This window comes from Arvicanthis niloticus, chromosome 5 (genome assembly GCF_011762505.2).
Source record: "Arvicanthis niloticus isolate mArvNil1 chromosome 5, mArvNil1.pat.X, whole genome shotgun sequence".
NCBI lineage: Eukaryota > Metazoa > Chordata > Mammalia > Rodentia > Muridae > Arvicanthis > Arvicanthis niloticus.
This window is the reverse complement of record NC_047662.1, coordinates 36106699-36119725: the sequence shown is the minus strand read 5'-3', so window position 1 is coordinate 36119725 and position 13027 is coordinate 36106699. Positions and strand designations below refer to the sequence as shown.

General features: G+C 41.2%; 1 protein-coding gene across 1 annotated transcript in view; it reads left to right on the top strand.

The window, feature by feature from the left end:
• Positions 1 to 13027, top strand: part of Eif2b3 (eukaryotic translation initiation factor 2B subunit gamma) — a 62502-nt gene that overhangs the window by 33359 nt on the left and 16116 nt on the right. Inside the window, exons 6-8 of the mRNA XM_034504024.2 lie at positions 4497 to 4586; positions 10791 to 10918; positions 12154 to 12344. Coding sequence (XP_034359915.1) covers positions 4497 to 4586; positions 10791 to 10918; positions 12154 to 12344 — 409 coding nt within the window. The remainder of the gene's footprint in view (positions 1 to 4496; positions 4587 to 10790; positions 10919 to 12153; positions 12345 to 13027) is intronic.

Here is a 13027-nt window from a genome sequence, read left to right as displayed (position 1 = left end):
ATTGAGAAAAGTATGTGAATGCTATCCCCAGAGACAGGATCCTGACTTTCCTTCACGGCATGCACTTAGTGTTCCTTGTGTCTTTCCTTACCAAGGTAGAGCCAAGTCCTGCATTGAAATAGAGCAAAGTCTCTGTGGGGAGAGCAAGACTGACCTGATAGTGTTTGAGAGCCTTCTTTTAACAATGTGCTAGAAAGCACATAGCATAGTCCACCATCTGTGGTGGTATAGCATGACCATGTTGTTAGGAGACAGTCTCTAGGAGGTTTACACCTGGGGAATATGAAACTCAGTTGTCCCTGACAATGACAATTCTACTTTGTATATCAGTTAATTTAAGTAGTTTACGTGTCTTCTATAAGTGAAATCCTATGTGTTTGTGGTTGACTTAAAGTATACAGAACTTTGTAATCACATCACATCCTAGTAACGGGTATATTCTATGTTCTACTTTATTTATGTAGTTTGACATTTACTGATTTTTTTTTTATGTGTACTGGTGTTTTTCCTGCATGTGTAGTGTGTGCATGCAGTGCCCATGGAGACTAGAAGGGGACATCAGATCTCCTAGAACTAGGGTTACCAATGGTTGTGAGCCACTGTGTAGATGCTGGGAATAGAACATGGGTCCTCTGCAAAAGCAACAATTATTCTTAACCATTGAGCTCTCTCTACCTTATCTCCTTTCAGACCAGATTCAGACCAACAAAAGCCTCTTGTTTTTGTTATCTTTGGTTTTTATCATGTTTTTTCCTCCCCTTGGATGCTTGCATATGGTGGCTAGGGTTTTTTTTTGTTGTTGTTGTTGGGTTAATTTTTTTCTTTTCTTAAATGGAAAAGCAAACTTGAGTTGAGTGGCCAAAATCTGGTGATAAGATACGTTATCTTTATATAATCCTTTATTTTGAATATAATTTTTTGTTTTATTATTTTGTAAACGTGTGTTCATGTGGGTATGATGTATGTGCTTTATGAGGTATGTGCTTTGGCATGAATTCCATGGTGTGCCAGTGGAGGACAGAAGGCAATTTTGCTGAGTTGATTCTCTCCTTCCGCCTTTATGTGGGTTCTAGAGATTGAACTCAGGTGGTCTGGTTTTCCTAGCAGGCACCTTACCCACTGAGCCTCTCACTTGCCCTTTATGTAAATTCTGCATCTGTCACTTTCACAGCCTCTTGTTCCCCTCCTGGCATGCTGTCTGAGGAGCAGCTGGCCAGTCATCTGGACCATAAAGAATGCCATTTTTTCCCCAGGCATACTGTCAAACGCCTTAATCCCAGCACTTGAGATACAGAGGCAGGCAGGTAGGGCTGTCTATTCAAGGCCATTGTGGTCTACTTAGTGAGCGCCAGGCTTAGTACAAAGATAATATATGTAAACTGATTCCTCAAACGCCATTAAAACAACAATAAAGGGATTTTAGAAAGGTGTAAATCCAGAATGCTAAAGAAAATCAGTTTCTCTTAAGTTTATGCAGCTGAATGTGGGTTTAGTTATTCTTTAGAGAATCGCCATTTTATTTCTGACAAGCATGTGTTTTTAATAGTTCAAAAGTGTAAGGTATTTGTGCCAAATATTTAATAAGGAAATCATGATGCTCTTCCCACAATGTCATGTGGTTCACTTTTAAATTCTAGTCAAGGGGTCAAGGGTGGTTTTTTTTTGTTGTTGTTGTTGTTTTTTTCCTGGAAGGGTAATAAACATTTAAAAACAAGCTTTTAAAGATATCTTTTTAAATGAAATAAATGTTCGCAAGTTCATCTTGGAAGGTTTAGACATTTGTATCTGGGGAGACAAGGACATTTGTCAAGACTACACAAAACATGGCCAAATCTATTTTGAAGACTAAAACTAGTGAAAAAATGATTTCAACTTCAATTGTTTCATATGTGGAAAGTCTTGAAATTCTTCTTATCTAAATTAGGAGTATCCCTATTGATACGTAACCAGTCCTAATTCCAAAATACTTCTCTCATTTTATGATAAGGATAGGTAACATACAAGGTCATCTTTCTAAGCCAAAATTTGCCTTTGTGGTACCACCTTTAAACCAGCACCCAGAAGGCTGAGGCAGGTGGACCTCTGTGAGTTTAAGGCCAGCCTGGTCTATACAATGAAACCTTGTCTCAACAACAACAAAAAGAAGGGGAAGGAGGAAGAGTAGGAGAAAGAAGAAGCTAAAATTGATAGCATTGGGCCTTTGCTCCTATTTTTCCATATTTTTTTCAATTCTGTAAAGAAAGTTGGCTGTGAGAATTCTCATGTCTCTAGACATGACTAAATGGACTGCAGAGTGCAAGGGAACTTTCCAGCCCCTGCCTGTGTGGTTCTTCATGTTGCCAATTCAATCATAGTGAGTCTTCAGTTGTATGAATCAGCTTGTTCTTAGATTTCTCTTTAAGGTTCTGCTTTCTTAGATATACTGAATCTGTTACCACTGTTTCTCTGTTGTTCAATTTCCAAAATGTGTAGTTCTGGTCTTTGTCCTTGTAGTTTATATCTTTAAATTAAAAATAAACAAATAGTTGGGTAGTGGTGGCTCATACCTTTAATCCCATCATTTAGGAGGCAAAGGCAGAAGGATCATTGAGTTCAAGGCCATCCTGGTCTACAGAGCAAGTTCCAGGATAGCCAAAGTTATACAGGGAAACCCTGTCTCAAAAAAAACAAAACAAAAATAAAACTTTCACTACCATTTTAATGAGTTTTCAGTGTACATGGCGATTAGTGTCTGACTAGTCCTCACCCAGAATTATCTTCCTTCATCTCTCTTCTCCATCCTCCCGTCTCCTTTTCTGTTTCCTTCTCTCTTCTCTGCACCTCCCTTACTCTACTGTCCATCCTTCTCCTCCTCCCTCCTTTCCATCTCTAACTTCTTCATCCAGTCTCGACCCTGTGCTTTCATGGTCCCCCCTCATAACCTTACTTATTTTATATCTTATGCAGCCTCAAGTCTTCATATAATATATAAGAAATATTTATTAATTTTTTATATTGTGTTGTGCATACTTGCCATAACATGCATGTGAAAGTCAGTCAAAGGACAGCTTTTGTGAGAGAATTCTCTCCTTTCACCATTTAAATTCTATGGTTTAAATGGGTCACTAGGCTTGGTAACAAGCTTTCTTCCCTACCCCACAACCTCCCCACCTCACTCCCACCTCTGGTGCTGGGTAATAAACCCTGGGCCTTGTACATATAGGCAAGCTCTCTACCACTGAGCTGTATCCCTAGCCCAGCCCTCAATTTTTAGTTACTTTGTACATCTGTTTTGTCAACTATTACATAGATTTTATTAAGCTTTTCGGGGATACTCTTTTGTCTGGCATAAATTGTCATCAATATAAGTTCATGGTTCTATCTTAATTGAACCCTCAAAATCACACTACAGTCCAGCCAGGGCAACATAGTGATATTCTTGTCTCAAAACAAAATAAAACAAATAAAATCCTATTATAACTTTACTTCTTAAAACAAACACATATATATATGTACACACACATACATACAGTATTTTGTCTGTGTCTGTGTGTGTCTGTTTGTTTTGAGACTGGGTTTCTCTGTGTAGCCTTGGCTGTCCTGGAACTTGCTCTGTAGACCAGGCTGGCCTTGAACTCAGAAATCCACCTGCCTCTTCCTCCCAATGCTGCCATAAAAGGTGTGCACCACCACTGCCCGGCTTTTAAAAAAAAAAAAAAAAATTAAGGACAGTATTTAAGGGCAGTGTTTCACTATGTAACTTTGGCTGACCTAGAACTTACTGTGTAGACCAGGCTGGCCTTGGTCATACAGAGATCACTTACCACTGCTGAGATTAAGGGCATGAATTACCATGCTTGGCATATCTTAAAGAAGCACATTATGACTTCTCTAAGCCATATCCAAACACTAGCTTCTCTACTCTTGTGCATTGGAGCCACTATGTTATACTTTAACAAAAGTACTGTGTTGCTAGGACAGAGAGTCTGATAGCTAAGATGGTTAATAGGTGACACAGATAGACAGGCAGGCAGCATATGAAGTTTGGATAACTGAACAAAAGAATGACTCATTGTCTCAAATGACATGGGACCAAATTTTACCACACATGTGTATCTAAAATTATAATTCATTGATTCCTGGGATTTCCCATTTAATATGTCAGACTGTAGGTAACTATAATTGTGTGATGTGGAGCTGCCATTGAGGCTGCATCACTTCTTCATATATTTCTGAAAATAGAGGGCACTTGCCATACATGTGGAACACTTAAACTTGGAAGCAAAAAATAAAATGAAGTCAAAAAAGCAAAATTCTTAAGAGCAAAAAAAAAAAAAAAAAAAAAAAAAAAAAAAAAAAAAAAAAGGTAAAAACACTAGCACCCACCATCCTAGTCTCCCTAGGCTGAGGTGCGGGCATCATGGCTCTGTCCCTGTCAACTTTGTGGAGCCCATGACCTGATGGTAGACTACCATCCATACCTGATTATGAGCCTTTTCTTTCCTGTTCTCCTACAGGCACCCTAGGATACATTTCCACACAGGTCTTGTGGATGCCCATCTCTACTGCTTGAAGAAGTATGTTGTGGATTTCTTAATGGAAAGTAGGTAAGAAAGAGGAAGGTAGAGTTAAGCCTATAAATTTTCTGTCTCAAATTTTTGGGGTGTTTTATTATAAACCTACAGTTTATAACCAAGTGTAGTGTAGCTGGTCTTGGCTACTTTTGGGTTCTTTTTCCCACCCTTTGTCCCCCCAGTTTCACCACCTATCACTATATTGGAGGAGAAGAAGCATAGATGGAGAAGAGAAAAAGAGAGATCCTAGTTCTAATTTTGTCTTCTTGTTTCTTCTTTGAACACAACTACTGGGAAACTGCAAACAACCTTCCTAAATGACCACCAACCCTGCTCTGGGACCCTAGCATGCATGTATGAGTGTGTATATGTGTGTATGTACGTACGTACGTACACTCTGAAAATTTCACAGAATTTCAAATGTCACTCAATTGCAGAAACTATCCCCAGATGACAAAAATCACACCTCTGCTAAAGCACAAGACAAATTATAGCCAGCCGCTGCAAAGCAGCCCCATGTCCCCAACCTGGGATTAAAATGAAAGCACATTCTTATAGTATTTCTGTGTTTTTTCAAAGAGACCAAAATTGTCAGTATAGTATAGTTTTGTTTGTTGTTGGCTTTGCTTTTGCTTATGTGTATGTAGGTGTGCACGCATGACCACAGATGTTCTCAGAAGCCAGAGGCATCGGCTGGAATTACAGGGGCAGCAAGCTGCCTGACATTGGTTCTGGAAACAAAAGTCAGGGTCTGCTGAAAGAACAGTGTACTCTCTTAACCCACGTCTCCAGCCCTTGTTTTTGTTTTTTAAGTCAAGGTCTCACTATGTAGGCACAGTGACTAGAACTCTTCAGACCAGGCTGGCCTCAACGGGATCTGCCTGTCTCTGCCTCCTGAGCACTAAGATTAAAGGTGTGAGTCACTTTGCCTGGCCCATAAGGTATATAATTTTTAACAAACTACCTTGTGATTTAGTTATTAGTCTTAAACTTTTTTTTTTTTTTTTTTTTTTTTTTTTTTTTTTGTAGTTCTAGGGCTATAACCCAGGGCCTTGTGTGTCCAAAGTACATGCTCTACCACTGAATTATACTCTAGCCCGAAGTCTTCTTAATGTTAGATACCAGTTTATACAGAGATCACAGTTGGTTTTCACTTCTAGTTTAGGAATGAATCAAATTATATATATACTGTTATTTTGCTTGCACCAAAGAAACCTACTTATATTTTGGGAATCTGCAAATAATAAACCAGCAGAATATTTTTATAGACCCTTAAATAGGCTAGGTGTGGTAGCACATGCCTGTAATCCCAGAAGTTTACAGGTGGAGACAGTAGGATCAGGGATTCAAGGCCATCCTTGGCTACATATTGAGTAAAAATACAGTTAGAATCCTGAGTAGGTAGGAAAAGATTTAATGATGCAGTAGTTAAGAGGCCACTTTCCCTTGATGACTTCTGGATAAGTCTGCCGTGAACAGTGTTGGTTGACTGGTAAGCAGGCACCGCAGCAGCCAGCTTCCCCCAGAGCAGCTTGACCAAAGAATCTTAATATAAGTTCCAGCTGTGAGTTTTGCACAGCAGTTCAGGTCTGTACTATTTAGGAGGTTCAGCAAGATCACAAGTCAAGCCTACCCAGCAAGTTCAAGGCCGTCCTTACTACCTTAGCCTTACAATAAATAAGTGAAAATAGTACTGAGTGTATATTGTACTTCAGAGTTGGCACTTTCATAGCACACACAAGTCTCTGGGTTCAATCCTCACTAGGACCAAAAAAACAAAACAGAACTATCTCTGTCTTTAGCTGATGGGCACGGAAACATACAGAAATAAAAGAAGAATTATGCCAGTGCACCATGTGCATGCCCAGTTCCCATGGAGGCCAGGGAAGAGGGTGTCAAAAACCCCCGAGAATAGAGCTATACAGATGGTTGGTTGTAAGCTGCCATCTTGGTGCTGAGAAACAAACCTGGATACTCTAGAAGAGTAGCTAGTGTTGTGTGTTTGTTTGTTTGTTTGTTTGTTTTTTCAAGACAGGGTTTCTCTATGTGGCTGTGCTGGAACTTGCTCTGTAGACTAGGCTGGTTTCAACTCTTAAATACTATCAAATAGAATTGTAGCTTTTGGATCCAGATGTACAAGCAGTTTTACAGCAAAACAGCCTTCTCCTGGCTGCAGTAGCTTATTTGTAGCTCATTTTGCTACTCTCAGTTAGTTTGCTGTGTACACGCCTGCCAAATGTGATTGGTGGTGACTGTGATGTTGTTCTGCTGGCCAGAACATCTATAAAGTGGGACTTTCCTCTGCAGTCTGCTATAACAGTTATTCAGAGCCTCAGCCCAAACTGCCTCCCCATCACTAAATCTGTTGAAGAAACCCTTATCTTGCTCCCATCTGCCCAGTCTCAGAGTTGCTAGAACCAAAGGGCACATTTTAAAAATTAATAAATTTCAGTATATAGTATACTGAGCCAGGTGTGATGACTCCATGCTTACAATTTCAACATTTGGGAGGTAGGTGCATGATGGTTGTAAACTCCAGGCCAGCCTAGGCTACAGGGCGAGTGACCTTGTCTCAAACAAATAAAAAACCCCAAACAATAATATATACATGGCCCTAAAGACTGAGCATGGAGTAGTAAGTCTTGAAATGGATACTCTACCCAGGTACAGTGGTATATCCCTGCAGCCCACGGGTATTTTTGGAGCACTATATCCTGTTTGGTTTCAGAGCCTTAAATCAGTTTCCTATCATTCCCGGCTGGTCAGGTGGTGGCCTTTAGTCCTAAGGCCAAGCTCTTCACCATGTTTCACCGTAGCCTTATACCAGTTTTTGGCACAGCTGTGAGCTGCATGACATGGGAATTAACCTGATATTGAGCCCCAGTAGGAGTGGATGCCACCTGGCAGTTCAGAACAGCTTTTCAAATCTTTTCAAATTGCTTACCACACGAATGCCTGCTGATAGGACCGTGTGCTGAGGCTTGTTTGCTTGCCTGTTGCAGTGACAGTTCTGTCTGACTCATGATGGCCCTAAAGATCCTTCAGCTGTTGGTGCTTTGTCACTTCTTCAAAAAAGACTTCTTTCCCCGGGAAAGGGGCCAAGGAGTATTTGCTGTCTACATTAGTGTGGAGCATTGAAAATGGACTCCTCCAAAATAACCCAAGAATAAGAGTTGTTTGATTCTTATATTCATATGGAAATTTTTAATCTTCATCAAAGGATTAAAGAAAAAAGCCCCATTGAAATTCAGTACAGGGTCTCCCAGCTTACACAGAAATGTTCAAAGATGTTTGACTTGATCCTTTAAAAATAACAAAAAACCATGAAGTGCTTAGCTCCAGGGTCCATGATTTCCCTCACCCTCCTCAGCCTCTGCGTCTCTCTTGCCTTCTTTCTTACAGTGCATGTGTGTGGTCCTGTGTCAGCAGGCAGAGCTTCTCTTAGTGGGGCCTCTAGTACTAACAGCAACAGTGAGTTACCATGCTGTTCACACTGTAACTCCTCCCCACTGCCCCATCTCTGAAAGTATTATAACTGATTAGCTACTTCCACAGTATGTTCCCCTGCCTATCTAACCTGCTTTCTCTCCCTCTTCTCTTTCTTCTGCCCACTCCACTAATAATTTAATTTCTTTTTTTTTTTTTTTTTTTTTTTTGGTTTTTCGAGGCAGGGTTTCTCTGTGTAGCCTTGGCTGTCCTGGAACTCACTTGGTAGACCAGGCTGGCCTCGAACTCAGAAATCCGCCTGCCTCTGCCTCCCAAGTGCTGGGATTAAAGGCGTGTGCCACCACCTCCCGGCTAATAATTTCTTTAGGTACTTAAAAACATCATTTACAGGCTGGGGAGATGCCCCCGTAGTTAAGAGCACTGGCTGCTCTTCCAAAGGACCCAGGTTCAATTCCCAGCACCCACATGGCAGCCCACAACTGTCTGTAGCTCCAGCTCCAGGGGATCTGGCACCTTCATAGACATATATGCAGGCAAAACACCAATGCACATAAAATAAAAACAAATCTTTTTAAAAAGTAAGAATGAAATGGCAATTACCAGAGCCTAGACAGCAGCTGACATATAAAAGACATGTGACTGCACTAATCCCTAGACCACACTAGACCTTTGCTCTTCCCTTCTTGATCCCAGTGTCCCCTCGCCCTTCCCCATTCCCTTCCCCCCCCTCCACGTGCTCATGGCCAGCCTCTACTCTTCTACTCCCCCCACCCCCCCCCCACCCCCGCCTGTCTCTCCCTCTACTACCCTCTTAACTCCCCTCCCCATGCCCTGAATAAACTCTATTCTATACACACTGGAGGTCAGCAAGTACTCGCCACCAAGCCTTCATCCAGTTCCCAGAACCTACATGGTGGATGGAAAGAACCTACTTCCAAAGGTTGCCCTCTAGTTTCCATACACAATGTGACATGTGCATACACAGTCATACACGCACACAGACACACATGCACACACACTAAAGACAATGTTTTAAAAAAAAAAAAAACAAAAAACAAAACATATTCACTATACCAAAAATCAAGTTCTTTCTTTTCATTAGACCCAACAACCTGTTGTCCCTTTTTTTTTTTTTTTTTTTTGGTTTTCCAAGACAGGGTTTCTCTGTGTAGTCCTGGCTGTCCTGGAACTCACTCTGTAGACCAGGTTGGCCTCGAACTCAGAAATCCAAATCCGCCTGCCTCTGCCTCCCAAGTGCTGGGATTAAAGGCGTGTACCACCACTGCCCAGCTCCTTTTTTTTTTTTTTTTTTTTTATCATGTATTTAGAGTATGTGTTTAAGTGTGCATGCATGCACTTATTTAAGTATGCATGTGTGTTTTTATCATGTATTTAGAGTATATGTTTAAGTGTGCATGTGTATGTGTGTGCCCTCTTTTGGGCAGGCATACCCTGGTATGTGTGCAGACAACTTGTAGGAGTTGATTCTCTCTATTGCGTGTGTCCTGGGGATGAAATCTAAGCAGGCAAAAGAACCATTTCTGCAGTACCCGATATCTTATGTTGATACCATCAAAAAGAAGCCTGCTTCCTGAGAACCAAAAAGGCCAATGAAGAAGCCGTCCAGAGCGTGGCCCGTTACTGCTCCTCTCTAGGAGTCACTCTGTACATTTGTTAGTCTTGATCTTGTCCTCTATTTTAGTCTAAGTTGATATAATTATATTAAAGTAAATTAACTTTGTGGAGTTTCTTAACCAATAGAAAGTACAACTGTTAGAATATACAGAAGCTCACTTTTCTGAGTTAATAAGAATACAACACAAGGTTTGCACAGGAACTCTCGGTGATAAGAATGAATTCTAAATTTGCAGAGAGGCTAGGCTAGGCTTGGTGCCCTGTGTGTTTAATTCCTGTATTTAGAAAGCTGAGGCAGGAGGACTGGCCATTCTTCTTACTTTCCCTTCTGGCTTTCATAGACACACATGCAGGCAAAACACCCATACACATAAAGTAAAATTAAAAAGGAAAAAAAAGAAGTGTTTTAAGTGCAGAAATATATGTCTGTAATCTCAGTAATAGAGAAGCAGAAACAGATGTTTTACTGAAGCTCAGTGGCCATTGAGCCTGGCTTAATCAGTGGACTTTAGGCTTAATAATAGACTGTCTCTCAAAAAGATGGACCCGGTGGCGGTGGCGGTGGCGGTGGCGGTGGCGGTGGTGGTACACACCATTAATTCTAACACTCAGGAGGCAGAGGCAGGCTGATCTCTGTGAGTTCGAGGTCAGCCTAATCTACAGAATGAGTTCCAGGACACCCAGGACTAACACCGAGACACCCTGTCTCAAAAGCCAAAAAAATAAATAAATAAATAAATAAAATAAAATTAAAAAAAAAAAAAGGTAGAAAGTGATAGAAGGAGATACTGGATATCAACCCCTGGCCTCTGTATGTATGCATTTGTGCACCCACAACACATGTGCATACACATATACCATGCATGCACTCACACAAGCACAGAGTGGAGTCTGCTTTCTCTTGGATTGTTGCCAATGAAGAATCAAGGCACCTTGTTATATACTGCACGAATACTTGTGTAAATATGTGCATGCGTAGACATACATGTAGCTAGGGGTTTGTGGAAGACTATTTTCTGACTTGATCAAGAGGAGGAATTCTCATATTAAACTGATGAGAAAATCTAGGCCTTTTACTTTTTCTTGAGTGCAAATAATTTCTCACCCAAAAGGATTCAATGGGGTTTCTCATGTTTGGCCACTCGTTCTTTCTAGTTCAATCACTTCTATCCGAAGCGAACTGATTCCATACCTCGTAAGAAAACAGTTTTCCTCAGCTTCCTCACAGCAAAGGCAGGAAGACAAGGAAGAGGATCTAAAGAAAAAGGAGCTGAAGTCTTTAGGTGAGTGTTTGGGTTGGTGCAGTAAGACGGGCAAAGACCAAAGGACGTTTAGAGAGAATGACACCCCAAGATGCTCACCTTAAGACCAACAGTGCTTCTCTAGTTTACAGGGAAAACAGGCCAGCTGGCCTTAACTCCCTGAACTCTGGATTCTGTTGGTCAGGCAAAGTCAGTCCTGTACTGCTCGGACAGGCTGACCAAGCATATGACCCATTCTTTAGTCTATAACCTATATAATTAATTCCCCACTAGACCATTAGGTCTTCAAATTCTTCTTATCACATCTCAGTTTCCTGGTTCTTCAGGTATAGACAGACCTACCATCTTCTGTCCATAAATGGAAGATGGTGAGGTATACAATTACAACCAGAGGCCAACCAGACTGTATCTGTTACAGGATCTGGAGATGAAATCTGTCTTGTTTGTTCTCAAATCCCTTTGTCCCTGCCCCAGTCCTAGGTTTTTATCAACAAGGTACACACGGCGATGTTGTGACATGGCGGCTGCATTCACCGCCTCAGCAGCACATCGATGGCTCTGACAGCTGCCTCTTGTTACCATCAGCTCTGTGACCTAAGCACATAGCTCAGTCTTTAGTCATCGTACCACAAAATTAAAGGCCTTTAAGATTTTGTTGTGATGGTTGAAGTAGAGTTGTTGTTGTGGCTCCAAACAGTATGTTCTGTCATAGCTCAGCATTCTGAAGTTATAGTGGAGACCAGCTCAACAGCAAAGCCTGCATACATCTGTGTCCTTTCATGATTTACAGGGGTCATCATTTTATTTTTCTTAGAATACTTGATTATTGCGTTTAGGTTTTTGCGATGTTTGGGGGTTTTGATTTGTTGTCATCGTTGTTGTTGAGACAAGATCTCACTATGTAACCTTGGCTAGCCCAAATTTTTAGAAATCCACCTGCCTCTGGCTCCTGAGTGCTAGAATTAATGGGTACCACCATGCCCAGCCAACTTGTTTTTAGAACCTTTTCTCAAGCATTAGTATAGCACTTAAAATAATTTTAAGATGCTTACATTTCAGGCATATAAGAAAAGGCATTGTTTTTTTTTTTAATTGATTTAGTCTTTTCAGTTATAATGGGGTTTCTCCTGGGTCCAAGTTTATTGATGAGTTTTAGGGGAAGAAATATTAGCTGTAAACACAAACAAAATTGACTGAGTCTGTGTCTCTTGAACCACCTTTCTCTTTTTTATTTACTCTGAATGTTTGCTCTGAAGATATTTACAGTTTTATAAAAAAAGACAACACTCTGACCTCCGCTCCCTATGACGCCTGCTGGAATGCTTTTCGAGGAGACAAGTGGGAAGATTTGTCTAGATCACAGGTTCGATGCTATGTTCACATCATGAAAGAAGGACTTTGCTCTCGAGTAAGCACACTGGGACTCTACATGGAAGCCAACAGACAGGTAAGAAGGCAGACTCAAGGACTTCCTGTCCTACCCATACCCAGCCTTTTGTCTTTTGCCTTCATTAGGGATATGGTGACATTCACAGCCTTCACTCCTGAAGCTGAGCAGGACTTGGAATATCAGGGAACACGCCAAAGACAGGAACTCAGTGGGTTCAAGGAAGGGCTGGATCCCGGAAGATTGGCTTCTGAGTTGTGGGTGCAACAGCTCTCCTGTTTGGTTCAAGGTGGACATTTGTGTAATAACTACTTCCTAAGTAAGCAGATAAAGCCAGGCATGATCATATGTACCTATAACCCCAGCTCTCAGGAGGTTGAGACATGCAAAGTGGAAGCTAGTGTGGGCTATGTAGCAAGTTCCGGGCTGGGCATGGTTGCTCAGACCTGTGATCCCAGGACTTGGTATACAGAAGCAGGAGGATTTGGGTTGAAAGCCTGCTTGGGTAGCAAGATCTGTGTCAGAGGAAAAAAAGAATAAAACAGATAAATATTGTCTAATCATATAGTTTGGTAAAGTAAGGCACAGAGGAAGCTTCCTCAAGAAAGCAAAAATATAGCTGGAAATATAGGCCCATTGGTAGCATACAGGAATTCCTGGGCTTAGTTCCCAGTACTGCACAAACTGGGTGTCATGCCTATAATCCCAGTATCGGGACAGAGAGGCAAAAGGATTAAAATTTC